Raw genomic sequence first — 23,422 nt, forward strand, 5'->3', positions numbered from 1 at the left:
CTAGGATTTTGTCAGTGAATAGGTACGGCCTTTCACAATGTGTAAAACATAATGTAGACGTGTAAAACACAATGTGGACGTGTAAAACAAGGTAGACATGTAAAACATAATGCGGACGTGTAAAACAAGGTAGACATGTAAAACATAATGCGGACGTGTAAAATAAGGAAGACGTGTAAAACATAATTTGGACGTGTAAAACAAGGGAGACGTGTAAAACAAGGTAGACATGTCAAACATAATGCGGATGTGTAAAACAAGGAAGACGTAAAACAAGGTAGACGTGTAAAACATGATGCGGACGTGTAAAACAAGGTGGATGTGTAAAACATGGTAGATGTGTAAAACAAGGAAGACGTAAAACATGGTAGACGTGTAAAACATGATGCGGACGTGTAAAACAAGGTAGACACGTAAAACAATGCAGACATGTAAAATAAGGTAGACATGTAAAACATGATGCGGACGTGTAAAACAAGGTGGATGTGTAAAACAAGGTAGACGTGTAAAAGATGATGCGGACGTGTAAAACAAGGTGGATGTGTAAAACATGGTAGATGTGTAAAACATAATGTAGATGTGTAAAACAAGGTAGACATGTAAAACATGATGCGGATGTGTAAAACAAGGTAGGGATGTAAAACAAGGTAGACGTAAAACAAGGTAGGCATGTAAAACAAGGTAGACATGTAAAACATGATGCGGATGTGTAAAACAAGGTAGACATGTAAAACAAGGTAGACATGTAAAACATGATGCGGATGTGTAAAACAAGGTAGACATGTAAAACAAGGTAGACGTAAAACAAGGTAGGCATGTAAAACATAATGCGGACGTGTAAAACAAGGTAGACATGTAGAACATGATGCGGACGTGTAAAACAAGTTGGATGTGTAAAACATGATGCGGACGTGTAAAACAAGGTAGACACGTAAAACAAGGTAGACATGTAAAACAATGCGGACATGTAAAATAAGGTAGACATGTAAAACATGATGCGGACGTGTAAAACAAGGTAGACATGTAAAACATGATGTGGACGTGTAAAACAAGGTGGATGTGTAAAACAAGGTAGACGTGTAAAAGATGATGCGGACGTGTAAAACAAGGTGGATGTGTAAAACATGGTAGATGTGTAAAACATAATGTAGACGTGTAAAACAAGGTAGACATGTAAAACATAATGTGGAGGTGTAAAACATGGTAGACACGTAAAACAAGGTAGACGTAAAACATAATGCGGATGTGTAAAACAAGGTAGACATGTAAAACATGATGTGGACGTGTAAAACAAGGTAGACATGTAAAAAGAACATAGTGCAAGCTAAGCGTAATGTGTGTGATGGTGTGTGTGTATACGTGTATGTGAGCGTATTGGTGTGTGTGTGTGTTACCTTAGCAACAGCTTAGTATAGTCTGTAGAGGGAGTTGACCACCGCTATGTTCCTCCTCTGGCCTTCTGTGAGAGGCCCGATCACCTGACTGGCATCCCCCTGGGTAGACAGCTAGAGAGAAACACAGAGTGAGAGAAGAATGGAAGGAGAGAAAGAGGAAGAGAGAGAGCGGGGGAGAGAGAGAGAGAGCAGGAGAGAGAGAGAGAGAGCGGGGAGAAAGAGAAATAGTTGGAGGGAAGAGAGAGAGAAAAGTCAGGGCACCAGTAGTACTCAGCAGACACACAGCATCAGTGAGAGCAAGGGCCCACAGGAGCCAGACGCCAGCTCCCACTGCTATAGCAGAGCGAGGAGGGGCCACACAGAAATGTGGCAGGAACCAGGATCCAGCTGTAGTAGCAGTTTCTGCTGTCTTCAGGCCATGTTCCACAGGCGGATGGGGACACCTCACCACCACTCATCTCAGAGGTGATAACAAGCTAGTCACACACACAATCTAATCCTCATCATACCTACAAATGAGTGGAGTGGAGAAAATAGGAGGAAAAGTCATAGACGAGCTCTGAAAATAACATTGGGAATGGAATGATCTGGAAGTAATCTGAACCTTCACACCATAGACAGAGTGCTGATTGGATAACAGAAAGAGAGAAATTAGGGCCCTCAGGAAGACAGAGAGAGAGGAATTGGGGCCATCTCAGGAAGCCAGAGAGCGAGGAATTGGGGCCATCTCAGGAAGCCAGAGAGAGGCATTAGGGCCATCTCAGGAAGACAGAGAGAGGAATTGGGGCCATCTCAGGAAGCCAGAGAGAGGCATTAGGGCCATCTCAGGAAGACAGAGAGAGGAATTGGGGCCATCTCAGGAAGACAGAGAGAGGAATTGGGGCCATCTCAGGAAGACAGAGAGAGGAAGACAGAGAGAGGAATTGGGGCCATCTCAGGAAGACAGAGAGAGGAATTGGGGCCATCTCAGGAAGACAGAGAGAGGAAGACAGAGAGAGGAATTGGGGCCATCTCAGGAAGACAGAGAGCGAGGAATTGGGGCCATCTCAGGAAGCCAGAGAGAGGATATGGGGCATCTCAGGAAGACAGAGAGCGAGGAATTGGGGCCATCTCAGGAAGACAGAGAGAGGAATTGGGGCCATCTCAGGAAAACAGAGAGAGGAATTGGGGCCATCTCAGGAAGACAGAGAGAGGAAGACAGAGAGAGAGGAATTGGGGCCATCTCAGGAAGACAGAGAGAGTAATTAGGGCCATCTCAGGAAGACAGAGAGAGTAATTAGGGCCATCTCAGGAAGACAGAGAGAGTAATTAGGGCCATCTCAGGAAGACAGAGAGAGTAATTAGGGCCATCTCAGGAAGACAGAGAGAGTAATTAGGGCCATCTCAGGAAGACAGAGAGAGTAATTAGGGCCATCTCAGGAAGACAGAGAGAGTAATTAGGGCCATCTCAGGAAGACAGAGAGAGTAATTAGGGCCATCTCAGGAAGACAGAGAGAGAAAGAAAAGCAAGAGTTCAGACAACATGTGCAAAGTGGTGCCATAGCAACGGTCTAAAAATGACACAGCAACAGTTAACTAATGCCTCAGAGTGTAGTTGTGTGGATGGCAGACGCGCACACACAAACACGCTGGCATTCATGACATGCACGTGCCCACACACGCGCACAGAAAGGTGTCAGGATACCAGTCCTGAAGTAGCTTCCTGTTCACACCTGAGTATGTCTGTGTTTGTCAAATCAAATCGTATTTGTCACATGCACCGAATACAACAGGTGTAGACCTTACAGTGAAATGCTTACTTGCAAGAACTTAACCAACAATGCTTTAACAAGTTTTTTGAAAAATAAGTGTTGAGTAAAAAATAGAAAATAAAAGTAATAAATAATTAAAGAGCAGCAGTAAATAACAGTAGTGAGGCTATATACAGGGGATACCGGTACAGAGTCAATGTGCGAGGGCACCGGTTACTTAAGGTAACTGAGGAAATATGTATACTACCGGTCAAACGTTTTAGAACACCTACTAATTCAAGGGTTTTTCTTTATTTGTACTATTTTCTACATTGTAGAATAATAGTGAAGACATCAAAACTATGAAATAACACATATGGATTCATGTAGTAACCAAAAAAGTGCTAAACAAATCAAAATATATTTGGCTTGATATATTTGGCTTGATGACAGCTTTGCACACTCTTGGCATTCTCTCAACCAGCTTCACCTGGAATGCTTTTCCAACAGCCTTGAAGGAGTTCCCACATGTGCTGAGCACTTGTTGGCTGCTTTTCTTTCACTCTGGGGTCCGACTCATCCCAAACCATCTCAATTTGGTTGAGGTCGGGGGACTGTGGAGGCCAGGTCATCTGATGAAGCACTCCATCACTCTCCTTCTTGGTCAAATAGTCCTTACACAGCCTGGAGGTGTGTTGGGTCATTGTTCTGTTGAAAAACATATGATAGTCCCACTAAGCCCAAACCAGATGGGATGGCGTATTTCTGCAGAATGCTGTGGTAGGCATGCTGGTTAAGTGTGCCTTGAATTCTAAATAAATCATGGACAGTGTCACCAGCAAAGCAAAGCAACCCCACACCATAACACCACCTCCTCCATGCTTTACGGTGGGAAATACACATGTGGAGATCATCCGGTCACCCACACCATGTCTCACAAAGACACGGCGGTTGGAACCAAAAATCTCAAATTTGGACTTCAGACCAAAGGACACATTTCCACCGGTCTAATGTCCATTGCTCGTGTTTCTTGGCCCAAGCAAGTCTCTTCTTATTATTGGTGTCCTTTAGTAGTGGTTTCTTTGCAGCAATTCGACCATGAAGGCCTGATTCACGCAGTCTCCTCTGAACAGTTGATGTTGAGATGTGTCTCTTACTTGAACTCTGTGAATAATTTATTTGGGCTTCAATTTCTGAGGCTAGTAACTCTAATGTTCTTATCCTCTGCAGCAGAGGTAACTCTGGGTCTTCCATTCCTGTGGCAGTCCTCATGAAACCCAGTTTCATCATAGCGCTTGATGGTTTTTTGCGACTGCACTTGAAGAAACTTTCAAAGTTATAGAAATTTTCCGTATTGACTGACCTTCATGTCTTAAAGTAATGATGGACTGTCGTTTCTCTTTGCTTTTTTGAGCTGTTCTTGCCATAATATGAACTTGGTCTTTTACCAAATAGGGCCATCTTCTGTATACCACCCCTACCTTGTCACAACACAACTGATTGGCTCAAACACTTTAAGAAGGAAAGAAATTCCACAAATGCACCTTTAACAAGGCAAACCTGTTAATTGAAATGCATTCCAGGTGACTACTGAAGAATCTCAAATCTAAAATATATTTTGATTTGTTTAACACTTTTTTGGTTACTACATGATTTGATATGTGTGTTATTTCATAGTTTTGATGTCTTCACTATTATTCTACAATGTAGAAAATAGTAGGTGTGAGTAGGTGTGTCCAAACCTTTGACTGGTACCATATATACAGTTGAAGTCGGAAGTTTACATACACTTAGGGTGGAGTCATTAAAACTCCCTTTTCAACCACTCCACACATTTCTTCTTAACAAACTATAGTTTTGGCATGACACAAGTAATTGTTCCAACAATTGTTTACAGACAGATTATTTCAATTATAATTCACTGTATCACAACTCCAGTGGGTCAGAAGTTTACATAAACTAAGTTGACTGTGCCTTTAAACTGCTTGGGAAATTCCAGAAAATGATGTCATGGCTTTAGAAACTTCTGATAGGCTAATTGACATCATTTGAGTCAATTGAAGGTGTACCTGTGGATGTATTTCAAGGCCCACCTTCAAACTCAGTGCCTCTTCGCTTGACATCATGTGATAATCAAAAGAAATCAGCCAAGACCTCAGAAAAACTATTGTAGACCTCCACAAGTCTGGTTTATCCTTGGGAGCAATTTCCAAACGCCTGAAGCTCCCACGTTCATCTGTACAAACAATAGTACGCAAGTATAAACCCCTATGGGACCACGCAGCCGTCATACAGCTCAGGAAGGAGACGCATTCCGTCTCCTAGAGATGAATGTACTTTGGTGTGAAAAGTGCAAATCAATCCCAGAACAACAGCAAAGGACCTTGTGGAGATGCTGGAGGAAACAGGTATAAAAGTATCTGTATCCACAGTAAAATGAGTCCTATAATCGACATAACCTGAAAGGCCACTCAGCAAGGAAGAAGCCACTGCTCCAAAACTGCAATAAAAAAGCCAGACTACGGTTTGCAACTGCACATGGGGACAAAGATCGTACTTTTTGGAGAAATGTCCTCTGGTCTGATGAAACAAAAATAGAACTGTTTGGCCATAATGACCATTGTTATGTTATGAGGAAAAAGGGGGATGCTTGCAAGCTGAAGAACACCATCCCAACCGTGAAGCACGGGGGTGGCAGCATCATGTTGTGGGGGTGCTTTGCAGCAGGAGGGACTGGTACACTTCACAAACAGATGGCATCATGAGGATGGAAAATTATGTGGATATATTGAAGCAACATCTCAAAACATCAGTCAGGGAGTTAAAGCTTAGTCGCAAATGGGTCTTCAAATGGACAATGACCCCAACCATACTTTCAAAGTTGTGGCAAAATGGCTTAAGGACAACAAAGTCAAGGTATTGTGTGGCCATCACAAAGCACTCACCTCAATCCTATAGAACATTTGTTGGTAGAACTGAAAAAGCGTGTGCGAGCAAGGAGGCTTACAAACCTAACTCAGTTACACCAGCTCTGTCAGGAGGAATGGGCCAAAATTCACCCAACTTATTGTGGGAAGCTTGTGGAAGGCTACCTGAAATGTTTGACCCAAGTTAAACAATTTAAAGGCAATGCTACTAAATACTAATTGGGTGTATATAAACTTCGGACCCACTGAGAATGTGATGAAATAAATAATTCTTTACTTTTATTCTGACATTTCACATTCTTAAAATAAAGTGATGATCCTAACTGACCTAAGACAGGGAATTTTTACTAGGATTAAATGTCAGGAATTGTGAAAAACTGAGTTTAAATGTATTTAGCTAAGGTGTATGTAAAATTCCGACAACTGTATGTATATACACTGCTCAAAAAAATAAAGGGAACACTAAAATAACACATCCTACATCTGAATGTAATTTTCATTACATAGTTGAATGTGCTGACAACAAAATCACACAAAAATAATCAATGGAAATCCAATTTATCAACCCATGGAGGTCTGGATTTGGAGTCACACTCAAAATTAAAGTGGAAAACCACACTACAGGCTGATCCAACTTTGATGTAATGTCCTTAAAACAAGTCAAAATGAGGCTCAGTAGTGTGTGTGGCCTCCGCGTGCCTGTATGACCTCCCTACAATGCCTGGGCATGCTCCTGATGAGGTGGCGGATGGTCTCCTGAGGGATCTCCTCCCAGACCTGGACTAAAGCATCCGCCAACTCCTGGACATTCTGTGGTGCAACGTGGCGTTGGTGGATGGAGCGAGACATGATGTCCCAGATTTGCTCAATTGGATTCAGGTCTGGGGAACGGGCGGGCCAATCCATAGCATCAATGCCTTCCTCTTGCAGGAACTGCTGACACACTCGAGCCACATGAGGTCTAGCATTGTCTTGCATTAGGAGGAACCCAGGGCCAACAGCACCAGCATATGGTCTCACAAGGGGTCTGAGGATCTCATCTTGGTACCTAATGGCAGTCAGGCTACCTCTGGCGAGCACATGGAGGGCTGTGCGGCCCCCCAAAGAAATGCCACCCCACACCATGACTGACCCACCGCCAAACCGGTCATGCTGGAGGATGTTGCAGGCAGCAGAACGTTCTCCATGACGTCTCCAGACTCTGTCACATCTGTCACATGTGCTCAGTGTGAACCTGCTTACATCTGTGAAGAGCACAGGGCGCCAGTGGCGAATTTGCCAATCTTGGTGTTCTCTGGCAAATGCCAAACGTCCTGCACGGTGTTGGGCTGTAAGCACCAAGATTGGTGCACGGTTGTAGACTCCGTCTCATGCTACCACTAGAGTGAAAGCACCGCCAGCATTCAAAAGTGACCAAAACATCAGCCAGGAAGCATAGGAACTGAGAAGTGGTCTGTGGTCACCACCTGCAGAACCACTCCTTTATTGGGGGTGTCTTGCTAATTGCCTATAATTTCCACCTGTTGTCTATTCCATTTGCACAACAGCATGTGAAATTTATTGTCAATCAGTGTTGCTTCCTATGTGGACAGTTTGATTTCACAGAAGTGTGATTGACTTGGAGTTACATTGTGTTGTTTAAGTGTTCCCTTTATTTTTTTGAGCAGTGTATATATCCATCTTGAATGCGATGAGCCAAGTAAAGCCCCCCGGCCAAACCCTCCCCTAACCCGGATGACGCTGGTTGAACTGTGCACCGCCCTATGGGACTACCGGTCATGGCCGGTTTTGACACAGCCTGGGATTGAAACTGGGTCTGTAGTGACGACTCAAGCACTGCGATGCAGTGCCTTAGACTGCTGCACCACTTGGGAGGCCCCTCATAAGGTGTATTTTTATCTGTTTTTTAAATCTAATTTTACTGCCTGCCTTGATGTGAAATAGAGTTCCATGTAGTCGTGTCTCTATGTAGTACTGTGCGCCTCCCATAGTCTGTTCTGGACTTGGGGACTGTGAAGAGACCTCTTGTGGCATGTCTTGTGGGGTATGCATTCAACATGTCAATACTTCTCACAAATACAAGTAATGATCGCTCCTCTACTTTGAGCCAGGAGAGATTGACATGCATATTATTAATGTTAGCTCTCAGTGTACATCCAAGGGCCAGCCGTGCTGCCCTGTTCTGAGCCAATTGCAATTTTATTATGTCACTTTTTGTGGCACCTGACCACACAACTGAACAGTAGTCCAGGTGCGACAAAACTAAGACCTGTAGGACCTGCCTTGTTCATAGTACTGTTAAGAAGGTAGACCTGCGCTTTATTATGGACAGACTTCTCCCAATCTTAGCTACTGTTGTATCAATATGTTTTAACCATGACAGTTTACAATTCAGGGTTATTCCAAGCAGTTTAGTCACCTCAACTTGCTTAATTTCCACATTATTTATTCCACTATTTTGGTGGGGTTTGAGGGTTTAGTGAATAATTTGTCCCAAATACAATGCTTTTAGTAAAAAAAATATTTAGGACTAACTTATTCCTTGCCACCCACTCTGAAACTAACTGCAGCTCTTTGTTAAGTGTTGCAGTCATTTCAGTCGTTGTAGTAGCTGACGTGTAGTGTTGAGTCATCCGCATACATAGACACACTGGCTTTACTCAAAGTCGTTAGTAAAGATTGAAAAATCAGCAGCAGACTATGATCGACAATTTCAAAAACCGCACTGAAGTCTAACAAAACACCCCCCAATCTTTTTATCATCAATTTCTCTCAGTCAATCATCAGTCATTTGTGTAAGTGCTGTGCTTGTTGAATGTCCTTCCCTATAATTGTCCTGAATGTCTGTTGTCAATTTGTTTACTGTAAAATAGCATTGTATCTGGTCAAACACCATTTTTTTCCAGAAGTTTACTAAGGTTTGGTAACAGGCTGATTGGTCGGCTGTTTGAGCCAGTAAAGGAGGCTTTACTATTCTTAGGTAGCGGAATGACTTTAGCTTCCCTCCAGGCCTGAGGGCACACACTTTCTAGTAGGCTTAAATTGAAAACATCGTCCGCTATTATCCTCAGTAATTTTCCATCTAAGTTGTCAGACCCCGGTGGCTTGTCATTGTTGATTGACAACAATACTTTTTTTCACCTCTTCCACACTCACTTTACAGAATTCAAAATTACAATACTTGTCTTTCATAATTTGGTCAGATCTACTTGAATGTGTAGTGTCAGCGTTTGTTGCTGGCATGTCATGCCCAAGTTTGCTAATCTTGCCAATGAAAAAAAATCATTAAAGTAGTTGGCAAAAATCAATATTTTGTGATGAATGAGCCATCTGATTCAATGAATAATGGAGCTGAGTTTTCCAAAAATGTAAGTTAAGGTGCTCCAAAGTTTTTTTTACTATCATTCTTTATGTCATGATTTCTCAATTTGCAATACGTTTGCCAATCGGTTGTGCAGCCAGACTTATTTGACATTCTGGTCACTGGTCACCATAGCAACACTCACCCGAGCACACACTCCAGCAGGTATATTTCACTGGTCATCCTCAAAGCCAACTCCTCATTTGGCCGCCTTTCCTTCCAGTTCTCTGCTGCCAATGACTGGAACGAATTGCAAAAATCACCGAAGCTGGAGACTCATATCGCTCTCTCTAACTTTAAGCACCAGCTGTCAGAGCAGCTCACAGATCACTGCACCTGTACATAGCCCATCTGTAAATAGCCCACCCAACTACCTCATCCCCATATTGTTATATATATTTTTTTCTTCCTTTGCATCCCAGTATCTCTACTTGCACATCATCTTCTGCACATCTATCACTCCAGTGTTAATGCTAAATTGTAATTATTTCACCACTATGGCCTATTTATTGCCTTACCTCCCTAATCTTACTACATTTGCACACACTGTATATAGATTTTTGTATTGTGTTATTGACTGTATGTTTGTTTATTCCATGTGTAACTCTGTTGTTGTGTTTGTGTGGCACTGCTTTGCTTTATCTTGGCCAGGTCGCAGTTGTAAATGAGAACTTGTTCTCAACTGGCCTACCTGGTTAAATAAAGGTGAAATAAAATGTTTTCAATAAAAATTCCTTTTGCCTCATCCCTCTCAACCATACAATTTTTCAATTCCTCATCAATCAACAGGGATTAAATAGTTTTTACAGTCATGTTCTTAATGGGTGCATGCTTATTAGTAACTGAAATAAGCAATTTCATAAATGTGTCAAAGTGCAGCATTTGTTTGCTCCTCATTACACACCAGGGACCAACAAATATTCTTTACATCAACAACATAGGAATCACTACAAAAGTTATTGTATGACCTCTTATACACTATATTGGGCCCAGCCTTTGGGAACTTTGGTTTTCCTAGATATGGCTACTACATTGTGATCACAACATCCGATGGATTTGGATACGGCTTTCAAGCTAATTTCTACAGCATTAGTAAAGATGTGATAAAAACATGTTGCATATTTAATTCCTGTGCTGTTTGTAACTACCCTGGTAGGTTGACCTACCCTGGTAGGTGCCTGCATTGGTTACAGTTTGAAGCTTTTTCTTGAGTGGGCAGCTTTATGAAAGCCAGTCAATATTTAAAATCACCCAGAAAATATACCTCTGTTGACATCACATACATTATCAAGCATTTCACACATGTTATCCAGATACTGACTGTTAGCACTTGGTGGTCCATAGCAGCTTCCCACCAGAATGGGCTTTAGGTGAGGCAGATGAACCTGTAGCTATATTACTTCAACAGTATTTAACATGACATCCTCTCTAAGCTTTACAGGAATGTGGTTCTGAATATAAACAGCCACACCTCCACCATTATCATTTCTGTCTTTTCTGTAGATGCTATAACCTTGTATTGCCACCACTGTATCATCAAAGGTTTTAACTAAATGAGTTTCAGAGACAGTCAAAATATGAATGTCATCTGTTACTAGCAAATGATTGATTTCTGGAACTTGTTTAAGTTATATACGTTAACGTGGGCTATTTTGAGCACTTTTCTTCTGGGATGCTTACTTGTTTTCATTGCTTTAATGGGAAGCTTAGCAGAAGTAGATGTGCTCATGTTATTTATCTTAGTGCAGGGTGAGCTGCACACCGTGGACTTCCTCCTAGGGCACACCACCTCAATATTAATAGTATAAATCTGGTTCACAGCCCATGATTACTGCAAGCAATAGCTGTAGGATCAGCAGAGGCATTCAGGGCAGTTAGAGGGACATAAATGAGGTTATTTACATTGTGTCTACCAACGCTGGTATAATGTACATTTGCTGAAGCATTATGACAACTCAGTGTCACAATGGTAGGGATTAACTCAGCTGCGCTTGGGTCATTGATAAGTCATTGTCTCAACCCAGCCTTATAATGCTGTGAAAGGATCGTGAAACCCAAATGATTTGGGTGGATCCCATCCTCCTTATAAAATGAGTTTTGTTTTCAAAAGGTATAGAAACTGTCAACAAAAGTTACCCCCTTCTGGCTACATGCAATAATCACGTAGCCAGAAGAGAAAGAATCCTGCTAAAGCGTTCAATGCCACGATTCAGAGAGGGCACAGGGTCAGATATGATTGTCTAGCAGAGAGTCAATCAGCTCTTTAAAATCCAGTTTCAATCCTTCAGAGCTGCCCTTCATAATGTCATTAAAACCCACATGGACGACGATACAATCGATTTCCATGTCCTGACGTAGTACATTCGGGAGCAGCTTAGTAATGTAATTTACTAGAGCTCCGGGACAGGACATTGTTTTTGCACCAGGTACGCTCAAAGTTCTTACCATAGAGCTGCCCAAAATCACAGCAGGCGAGAAGGACGAGGAAATCAACCCACTTCCACGCTTCACAGGATTTGGAGAACCCTTTATGGACGGGCGAGAGGCAGGATAACTTGAGCCCGTTGCTCCCGGCGCCTGGTGCAGGCCTCCGACAGATGGAGAAGCCCCACTCGATCCAGTTTCTTACATAGGCTGGCGACCTGCGTGATCAAGAAAGCCACCTCAAGCCTAAAATCCTCAGCAAGCAAACAATTGCCGCACTGGAACGCTGAGTGATCCAGTTTGTCCCGAAACAAAGCGCAGTAGATACAGCTCCTACATATGTGAAGAGCTGGAAGACGCAGGGCTCCTAGGGATGTAGGGTTTACTTCTAGTCCACTATATAATCAAGACTGAGAGCCAGGGTGGAGAGATTGTCTCTACACATGTTTTATTTCTTAATGTTCAGGTCAACTCTACCTTTTGAAGACTACATTAGTAGGCAGGAGGAACCACTCAGACACTGTGTGGCTGTGTCCCAAATGACACTCTATTCCTTATATATAGTGCACTACTTTTAACCAGAGCCCTATGGGTCACTAACCCGGCCACTAGCCTCCTCAGTAACCTTCCTCATCGGACTAGCCAAGCAGCCCACTGATGATGACCATCAGGGAAATTCTGAATGAACACTGACGACAATGGGCTGAGAGAGACAAGCTCTGACCGGTCTGTACTATTCTACCCCCCTCTATTCTCCTGTTCTCTTCTCCTCCTCCCCTCTCATCTCCTCTCCTTGCACCCACTGACACACAGGGCTGCCACTTAGCCACAGAACAGGGTTTGACTGATGGACAATTGGTTGTTGTGGTGACCTACCAGCTGCTCAGACTTGACGCAGAAGAGCTGGACGGTCTTGGCAGCGTTCTTGACCACCGCCAGAGTCAGACTGGTGTCTACCGACGCCACGTTCAGCTCACTGTGGAGGACACACACATAATAATATAACATGTAGGACATCGGAAAGAACAGGATCAGCAAAAAAAAGTGAGATGAAAAACAGATGTAAGAAATAATATTTCAGTTTTTTTTCTGAGAATTTTGCCTGATTGGAGAACAGTGTTTGTGTGGGTGTGTACCTGGTGATGGTCTTGATGATGCTGTCCAGTTCGTCGTGGGAGGGGGGGTTACGTCCCCCCATGGGGAACACCAGGTTGATGGGGTCAAACAGACGAGACAGAGACTTGGAGAGGTACGCTGCCTCGTAGGGCTGCAGAGAGTCCTTCAAAGCCTTCTCTGGACTACACACAAACACACACACACACACACACACACACACACAGGTTATTTAACTTATGTTTACATACAATATACATTGATGGTTAATTATTTTCCTCGTTTTAAACAAAGTTCTACATTTCGGAACATGCCTAGAGGCCAGATTCTCTGTCTATTTACACATCTCAAACACACTGATCTAGACCCACAGCGAGTGCACAGTGGACTCGTCTGTGCCGCTGGAGCGAGATAAAGACATCAGCAGTGACAGGCACGGCTACCCTCTCTTCCAACTCTCTCTCTCTCCCTTGCCCTCTCTCTTTTCTCTCACACTGATGAAATGGGGAAGAGGTGGAGAAACCCAAGCAAACAGCAGCCTGTAGGGGCGTCAAAGGACAAGGTTGAATATGGGGTTGCGCATGCTTGCACACACACACACACACACACACACACACACACACACACACACACACACACACACACACACACACACACACACTTCTCCAACAGCGCTCCAAACATTGGTTCATCTGGCCAGTCATTTATGCACCATAATTCACCAGACAGGGCGCCTATTGATTAATGGTGCTCTCTCGTTAACTGAAAGGTAGCTAAATGAGAATAATGACAATGACGACGAGTGCTTTTCACACACGAGCAAATGTGCATTCAATGTTTGTTCTCCATCTCATCACCCTCTCCTCTGACTTATCCCTCCGTGTCAACCCGACGATTCATCCATCTCTTCCCACCCGTCACTTCTACGTCTGGGCTTTTTCACACTACCTCCTTCCATCCTCCTCCCTCACTTTATCCGTCTGTGCAGTTCTCTATCAGCTTGTTAGTGTACCTTCTGTCCTTTCTTCACACACACCTCTCTCTTCCCTCCCTCCATTCACTATCCATCCCTTCAGCCCCCTCTCTCCCTCTCTCTTCAGTGCCCTACCACAGCAACAGACACCTTGAGTAACAGAGGTAATTTGGCCCACAGCAGCACCCGTAATTACAAGGTTAAACACAGAGACAACACAAAACACACAGGCTGACAGCTCTACATCAGAGAGCAAACAGAGAGATGGAGAGAAAACGAGGGTATGGGGTAGAGAGAGACAGGCAAAGCAAGGAAATGAAAGAGAGGTAGAGAGCGGGATGGAAAGAGGGACCCAAGAGAGAAAAGAGTACTAGAGAGAGGGAGAGAAAGAGAATTAATGGAGTCAGGGAGATAACCTGGGTCTGCTCTCATGTACTCTTGGTTAATCAACACTGACTCAGCTTGACTGAGTGCCAGAGGGAAAACCAGCGGGGCCAGGCGCTGTAGCCTGAGTACCCAGGGACAGGATCTCCTACTGGGAAACAGGGAGCAGCAAGGGCCCCTGGCTGGGCCTGGAGCTCCACACCTTTGGGTTAATGTGTGACTCATATCAGGCTCCAGCAGTTATAGACAGACGCTAGAGTGTACAGGAGCCATTTCCACCTGTCTGGTCACATAGCCATACCAACGCAATTTAAACAAACACTCAGGTTGTTGCATCTGTCACAAATATAGTTGCTTATTCCAGACATCTACAGGCAGGATAGGGATATGTCAGGCCTGAAGTTCACCCAGTAGAGAGGGTCTCGGTCCCAAATGGCACCCTATTCTAAAAATCTTGGTTGACGGAGTCGTCCGTTCTTTTGACCAATCGATTGTTCAAAATATTTCCACGTGTATTTTTCCACATATAAAATCACATGCGCCAAATCCAACAGGTGTAGACATTACCATGAAATGCTTACTTACAAGCCCTTAACCAACAATGCAGTTACGAAAACATTTACTAAATAAACTACAGTAAAAGAATAACACAATAAAATAACGAGGCTACATACAGAGGCTACCGGTACCGAGTCAATGTGCGGGAGTACAGGTTAGTTGAGGTCATTTGTACATGTAGGCAGGATAGATAATAAACAGTGAGTAGCAGCAGTGTAAAAACAAAGGGGGGGAGGGGTCAATGCAAATAGTCTGGGTGGCCATTTTATTAAACAGCAGTCTTATGACTTGGGGGTAGAAGCTGTTAAGGAGCCTTTCGGACCTAGACTTGGTGCTCCGGAGAACAGTCTATGACTTGAGTGACTGGAGGCTTTGATCATTTTTTGGGCCTTCCTCTGACACCGCCTAGTACAGTATATAGGTCCTGAATGGCAGGAAGCTTGGCCCCAGTGATCACCGACAACGATGAGACAACCTATAGGGAGGAGGTCCGAGACCTGGCAGTGTGGTGCCAGGACAACAACCTCTCCCTCAATGTGAGCAAGAGAAAAAAGATGATCGTGGACTACAGGAAAAGTCGGGCCGTACTCACTACCGTCACTACCGTCTGCCTTACGGTCGGATGCCGAGCAGTTGCCATACCAGGTGGTGATGCAACCGGTGAGGATGCTCTCGAAGCTGCAGAACTTTTTCAGTATCTGGGGACCCATGACAAATCTTTTCAGTCTCCTGAGGGGGAAAAGGTGTTGTCATGCCCTCTTCACAACTGTCTTGGAGTGGTTGGACCATTCTAGTTTGTTGGTGATGTGGACACAAAGGAACATGAAACTATCGACCCACTCCACTACAGCCTCATCGATGTGAATGGGGGCGTGTTCGGCCCGACTTTTCCTGTAGTCCACGATCATCTTCTTTCTCTTGCTCACATTGAGGGAGAGGTTGTTGTCCTGCCTCCTCCCTATAGGTTGTCTCATCGTTGTCGGTGATAAGGCCTACCACCGTTGTGTCGTCAGCAAACTTAATGATGGTGTTGGAGTCGTGCTTGGCCACACAGTTGTGGGTGAACAGGGAGTACAGGGGGGGACTGAGCACGCACCCTTTTCGGGGCCCTCGTTTTGAGGATCAGCGTGGCAGATGTGTTGTTGCCAACCCTTACCACCCAGGGGCGGCCCGTAAGGAAGTCCAGGATCCAGTTGCAGAGGGAGGTGTTTGGTCCCAGGGTCCTTAGCTTAGTGATGAGTTTGTGGGCACTATGGTGTTGAACACTGAGCTGTAGTCAATGAACAGCATTCTCACATAGGTGCAATATAGACACCCTATTGTTTGAATAAAATCAACTATACTGTATGCAGGATACTTTGCCTGATACTTTAAGCACTGCAATTAAAAATCAAGACACACACATTACTAAAGAGGGAACAAGAGATCAATATAGCCTAACGAGAAGAAAAATACCTGTTCCCGACCCTCTTCTAATAGTCTTCATATCTCATGTGGTTCATCAAAATGATATCTAAATGAAAATGATACAAATACAAAACTAACTTCTATTGCCAATATGTGAAAATAGCCTACATATAAAAACATTGCAGCCTGCAGGTAGACCACATCCTGATAAAAATAAATATCCTATAAATCACATTGGCTTGTCTGCAAGGAACTTGAAACGTTGTATCAACTATTAACTTGGATCCAGCCTGAAGCTCACACTAGCAAACTTGAAACATTGTATAAAATATGTGAACTCTTGAGAGACAAACACAGCTGTAGGATATTTGCACAATGGATAAGAAGTAATCAGGTAGGTATTTTTTAGGACATTTCCACCGGATCCACCAGCGCATGACATTTTTTCCCCTTTCACGCTGAGTGTTTATCGAAAGAGAGAGAGCTGGAAAGATTTTCCCAATAGGCTACATTGAGGAACTATTGTCATTCTCAATGGATGTAAAAACAGACTTTGATTACTTGCTTTTTGAGTCGAAGAAAAAAATTATTTGAGAAGCTCCACAGTGATGATGAGTTAAGACAATCAGAAATACTATCAGATCCCCTAATGGTTACATTTATAAGCCTACATTTGTGCGCAGGCCAGGTAGCTTAGTTCTATGTGTAATCTGGTGTGTGTCCTTACTCAAGGTTGACAAGAGCACTCCAAACAAAAGACAATTAATAACTTGTAAATGGAATGAAATAAACCCAAACTTTTCCTCACAAGTGTAGCCTAGGTTGTGCACTCCTACAATGACAACGGTAAAACTGCAATATTAAGAATATTTTGAATCCATCAACAGAAATGACCGTAACAAGATTAGAAATGATAGGAATTAGCGGTAAATGTCCTCCTGGTGATACTGGTGTGCCATCCCCGCAGCCTCTGCAATGGATTAGTCCACTCAGACAGGTAAATGTCCTCCTGGTGATACTGGTGTGCCATCCCCGCAGCCTCTGCAATGGATTAGTCCACTCAGACAGGCGTCTCGTGTGCCACCGTTCGAAAAAAGAAAAAAAAAAATCTCTGCCGACAGCCTATCGACAAGTCGACTAAATTAGGTCAGCCCTACCATATTCCCTATTTAGTGCACTACTTTTGACCAGGGCGATGGGAGGGTGAGTCTGCTTTAACAGGATTCCAGAAAACTCTGATGTTGACGTTCCTTTATCAATCGTTTTCTTCAACTGTCCTTCAACCGTTCTCTGTTCTCTCCACTACAAAGCCCTGTCTCTCCTCAGAGAGGTGCTATATAGCTTTCTCTGGTCAGATAGCTACTCTCCTCCATGTCTGCACTCAAACACTTCTTATACTCACACTGGAGGCCTTTGGAAAAGCTTCATCTCTCTCCCTTCTTTCACTATTTCTGGCACTCTGCCCACACACACACAAACACACACACTCTCCTCCGAGCACTCTAAAATATAGCAGGTTTAATGGACGTTTACTTTCTGCTCCATCCATGCATACTAATCAGTGTGCTGGCTGTGACCGGTTCTGTGGCCTGTTTTAATTGCTACTGGTCTCCTGTGTTTAAACTCTCCTACGGCTTTAGTACTGCTGGAGCAGAATATAGAGAGACTTTACATTCTGAGATTCACCACGCATCACGGAATGTGTGCGTGTGTATGAGAATCTTCATACTGAAATGATTTCTGTCAATCACAGCAAGCTGGGTACAATCCCACACTGGTTAATTGAGGTAAGGCTGTGTGTGTATGTGTGTGTGTGTGTGTGTGTGAGAGAGAGAGACTCATCCCAAACCATTCGATCAGTGTGAGTAGGATGTGAAGAGGCAGACTGCATACTGCAACAAGTTAGCTGAGAGAGAGAGAGAGAGAGAGAGAGAGAGAGAGAGAGAGAGAGAGAGAGAGAGAGAGAGAGAGAGAGAGAGAGAGAGAGAGAGAGAGAGAGAGAGAGAGAGAAATAAAAAAGAGATAGAGAGAAAGAAGGAGAAAGGAGCGAGAGAGTACGGTAGTCTAGTCTCTAATGTTTCGGAAGTTTACATACACCACAGCCAAATACATTTAAACTCAGTTTTTCACAATTCCTGACATTTAATCCTAGTAAAAATACCCTGTCTTAGGTCAGTTAGGATCACCACTTATTTTAAGAATGTGATATGTCAGAATAATAGTAGAGAGAATGATTTATTTCAGCTTTTATTTCTTTCATCACATTCCCAGTGGGTTAGAAGTTTACATACAGTCAATTAGTATTTGGAAGCATTGCCTTTAAATTGTTTAACTTGGGTCAAACGTTTCGGGTAGCCTTCCACAAGCTTCCCACAATAAGTTGGGTGAATTTTGGCCCATTCCTCCTGACAGAGCTGGTGTAACTGAGTAAGGTTTGTAGGCCTCCTTGCTCGCACACACTTTTTCAGTTCTGCCAACAAATTGTCTATAGGATTGAGGTCAAGGCTTTGTGATGGCCACTCCAATACCTTTGCCTTTGTTGTCCTTTTGCCACAACTTTGGAAGTATGCTTGGGGTCATTGTCCATTTGAAGACCCATTTACAACCAAGCTTTAACTTCCTGACTGATGTCTTGAGATGTTGCTTCAATATATCCACATAATTTTCCATCCTCATGATGCAATCTATTTTGTGAAGTGCAACAGTCCCTCCTGCAGCAAAGCACCCCCACAACATGCTGCCACCCCCGTGCTTCATGGTTGGGATGGTGTTCTTCGGCTTGCAAGCATCCCGCTTTTTCCTCCAAACATAACGAAGGTTATTATGGCCAAACAATTCTATTTTTGTTTCATCAGACCAGAGGACATTTCTCCGAAAAGTACGCTCTTTGTCCCCATGTGCAGTTGCAAACCATAGTCTGGCTTTTTTATGGCGGTTGTGGAGCAGTGGCATCTTCCTTGCTGAGCGGCCTTTCAGGTTATGTCGATATAGGACTCGTTTTACTGTGGATATAGATACTTTTGTACCCGTTTCATCCAGCATCTTCACAAAGTCCTTTGCTGTTGTTCTGGGATTGATTTGCACTTTTCGCACCAAAGTAAGTTAATCTCTAGGAGACAGAACGTGTCTCCTTCCTGAGCGGAATGACGGCTGCATGGTCCCATGGTATTTATACTTGCGTACTATTGTTTGTACAGATGAACATGGTACCTTCAGGTGTTTGGAAATTGCTCCCAAGGATGAACCAGACTTGTGGAGGTCTACAGTCTTGGCTGATTTCTGTTGATATTCCCATGATGTCAAGCAAAGAGGCCCTGAGTTTGAAGGTAGGCCTTGAAATACATCCACAGGTACACCTCCAATTTACTCAAATGATGTCAATTAGCCTATCAGAAGCTTCTAAAGCCATGACATCATTTTCTGGAATTTTCCAAGCTGTTTAAAGTCACAGTCAACTTAGTGTATTTACATTTACATTACATTTAAGTCATTAAGCAGACGCTCTTATCCAGAGCGACTTACAAAATGGTGCATTCACCTTATGATATCCAGTGGAACAACCACTTTACAATAGTGCATCTAAATATTTTAAGGGGGGGGTTAGAAGGATTACTTTATCCTATCCTAGGTATTCCTTAAAGAGGTGGGGTTTCAGGTGTCTCCGGAAGGTGGTGATTGACTCCGCTGTCCTGGTGTCGTGAGGGAGCTTGTTCCACCATTGGGGTGCCAGAGCAGCGAACAGTTTTGACTGGGCTGAGCGGGAACTGTGCTTCCTCAGAGGTAGGGGGGCCAGCAGGCCAGTGGTGGATGAACGCAGTGCCCTTGTTTGGGTGTAGGGCCTGATCAGAGCCTGAAGGTATGGAGGTGCCGTTCCCTTCACAGCTCCGTAGGCAATCACCATGGTCTTGTAGCGGATGCGAGCTTCAACTGGAAGCCAGTTGAAGTAAACTTCTGACCCACTGGAATTGTGATAGAGTGAATTATAATTGAAATAATCTGTCTGTAAACAATTGTTAGAAAAATTACTTGTGTCATGCACAAAGTAGATGTCCAAACCGACTTGCCAAAACTATAGATTGTTAAGAAGACATTTGTGGAGAGATTGAAAAACGAGTTTTAATGACTCCAACCTAAGTGTATGTAAACTTCCAACTTCAACTGTATGTTCACTTCAGACTCACTTGTAGTCGTGTTTGGCATGTGTGAAGAGGTCCTGGTTGTTTGTCTCTGTGGTGGGCAGGTCCATGGCGATGTCCAGCACTGCGCTGCTCGAAATCACACCCTGGATGCTGGAGCTGTACTGCAGCAGCCTACGCCACAGGTCGTTATAGAGACGGAGAAGCTTAGGGTACTCTCCCTCTAATGCCTGCTTGAGGAAGGATGAGGCTGGAGAGAGAAAGAGACGGCGAGGGGGGGTGAGAAGGAGGTCACAAAAAGAGAAGGATGAGAAGGAGGACGAGCAGGAGAGTGGAGCCGTAAAATGTCACCTTCTGTGTTTTAATGACTGCAAAGGTAAACATCTGCTTTGATGCACACTAATAGTCTTTCTGCTCCCGTGAACTAGAAACATCACATTATCCCTGATTACCAGACTAGAGCATGGATGAAGGGATGAGACTGAAACAGAAAGACTATCCTGATTAAAAGAACAGAAAATAAACGGTGACATTTTCCTGCTCATTTTCCTGCGAGTGATTAGTTGCTCGTTAAGGGACGATATGCAGATTGTTTTAATGTAGATTAATTTGGTGAATGCATAATATAGCGTTTTATAATGATTTATACAGGTTTGAACTGAAGTACTTTCAGGCTCTAATGAGGTCTGGAGGGAGCAGCGCAGGCAGGGGGAGAAAGGATAATGTGCATAGATAACATTCATATCCACTACTCAAATTCATATTCTCGTTTACAGGAGGAGAAAGGATAATGTGCATATAGTATTTTACATTCTGTATATTTATTCTAATTCGTATATTTCCATATGCTAATAGAACCATAGGTTATTTCACCATAAGAGAAAGAATAAGAGATTAAAAATATTAAAATATTTGGAGGGGTGGGGGGGCACTGGCACAGAGACAGACGGAGGAAGGATAGAGAGAGAGAGAGAGAGAGAGAGAGAGAGAGAGAGAGAGAGAGAGAGAGAGAGAGAGAGAGTGTGAGCCAGGGAGACAAAGACAGAGAGAGAGGGAGGAAAGAGAGATATACTGGGCCTGTGCGGGTGAACTCCGTATTGACCAGTGAGAGTGAATGAGGAGCGTCATTAACAGGTGATAACACTGAACTGTGTTAGAGCACGGATCAATAGACACTGATTCATCCAAGGCAGGCTGCTGTGGGCTTTACGACATGGTAAAGACACACACAATGATTAGTGCAACGGTGACTGGATCATAGCTCGACTTCTCTCTTTCTTTAACCTGCCAAGGGAACACTTTGTGTAGGTTGTGTTGCACACATTTTCCCTTAGTATCCTTTTCATGTCATCTGCTATCAGTCAATGTTCTCGAGTCTCTCACCACCAGGGCATTAGATACAGATCTCGGCAGGAGAAAAGACAACGGCGCCTATAAGAGTTTTTAGAAACAGTTCCACATGCAGTCAAAAGATGCTATAGGTAGGCGGCCCACAGATTGCTGTGTGAAAATAGAGTTAACAGCACCACAGGAGCCAAACACACTTCTCTTTTACTCACCTCTACATCTACTGACATTTATCCCTTCTGCTGAAATGGCACACTTACTGTAAGATAAGGAGGTGGTGGAAACCTTTCTCCGCTGTGTGTGTGGATGGATGCTGTTGGGTTGTATCTCCACCTTATATAGGGCCGGTCCCATGGCGGGGTATACATTTAAGAAGGTGTGTGCGAGTGTGTATGTGTTTATAGACCCTGTCCTGTCTGAAAGAAGGGGTATATATCACCAGAGAGGTGTAATCATACCCCGCAGTGGTTGGGACGGGACAGGGAGGGGAGTTTAGGGTTTATAGGCGAAGGGAAGAGTGATGGCCCCACCGTCTGTGCTCTACCGCTGATACACTCACACAAACGCACGGAAACGCAGGTACAGCATTATTTGCAGGCGACGTGGCATAACGCTGTGGCTAACAGAGAGAAGATGAAGAGAAACGTAAGAGGGAGAGAGATGCAGAGAGACAGTAAGCACACACACTGCTATTAGGGTGGATCAGCGTTACTCTGTGAAACAGACATTACTATGTAGCCTCACCAGCCGTAGCTCTCTGGAACTCCACCGAGAGAGTGTGTGTGACATCACTCCAAAACGTGTAGAGGATATCAGGCTGGCCGTCCTGCAGTGAGAAGAGAGAAACAACTGAACAGAGGGTCACACAAGGAGACATGCACACAGAGGGCTGTGATGAGTGCAGTCTGCACCACACAGGCAGAAGGGCAGTGTGACTGTCATTATCATCATTATCTACCAGTGTGATCCTCAGCCACACCAGACGCTGCTATCGCCCCACACATTTATCACACTGCAAATCAGCTAGAACCCCCCCCCCCACACACACACACACAAGCGCGCGCCCACCGTGCCGTGCCATAACTGTCGCCGTGGACGACAATGACAGCTCATCACCATGGTTACAAGTCATAGCTGGGCGTCTTAGGAGGTTAGTGCACTAATGAGTGTCCACTCCTCTGAAGCATGCAGAGCTAGTACACACATGAGATCAGACAAATTCCGTCTCCTTGCTTGACATCCTGATTACAGATTGATGTATCTTTCGGCTCTGTTTAATAGATCTGTATTTCCTCATGCTGTTTGTCTGTAGAGCTGAGCTAGCCCTACACTCAAACTAATGACCTGCTCAGATCTGGTCCTAGGATGACAGGAGGACTAGTGTGTACAGTGGTACAGGAGATGGTGATGATCTTAATGGTGATGATGATGATGATCTTAATGGTGATGGTGTGATCTTAATGATGATGGTGATGATCTTAATGGTGATGGTGATGATCTTAATGGTGATGATGATGATGATGATCTTAATGGTGATGATGATGATGGTGTGATCCTAATGATGATGATGGTGTGATCCTAATGATGATGATGGTGATGATGGTGATGATGATGATCTTAATGGTGATGATGATCTTAATGGTGATGATGATGATGATGTGATCCTAA

The 23,422-nt window shown here is 43.9% G+C and overlaps 1 protein-coding gene across 1 annotated transcript in view; it reads right to left on the bottom strand.

Moving 5' to 3' along the window:
- LOC106576112 (conserved oligomeric Golgi complex subunit 5) overlaps positions 1–23,422 on the bottom strand; it is a 104,411-nt gene that overhangs the window by 10,312 nt on the left and 70,677 nt on the right. The window contains 5 exon segments of the mRNA XM_014153003.2: positions 1,395–1,505; positions 12,713–12,812; positions 12,973–13,134; positions 20,453–20,657; positions 22,499–22,580. Of these exon segments, the coding sequence (XP_014008478.1) occupies positions 1,395–1,505; positions 12,713–12,812; positions 12,973–13,134; positions 20,453–20,657; positions 22,499–22,580 (660 nt within the window).

This window comes from Salmo salar, chromosome ssa17 (assembly GCF_905237065.1).
Source record: "Salmo salar chromosome ssa17, Ssal_v3.1, whole genome shotgun sequence".
Classification (NCBI taxonomy): Eukaryota; Metazoa; Chordata; class Actinopteri; order Salmoniformes; family Salmonidae; genus Salmo; species Salmo salar.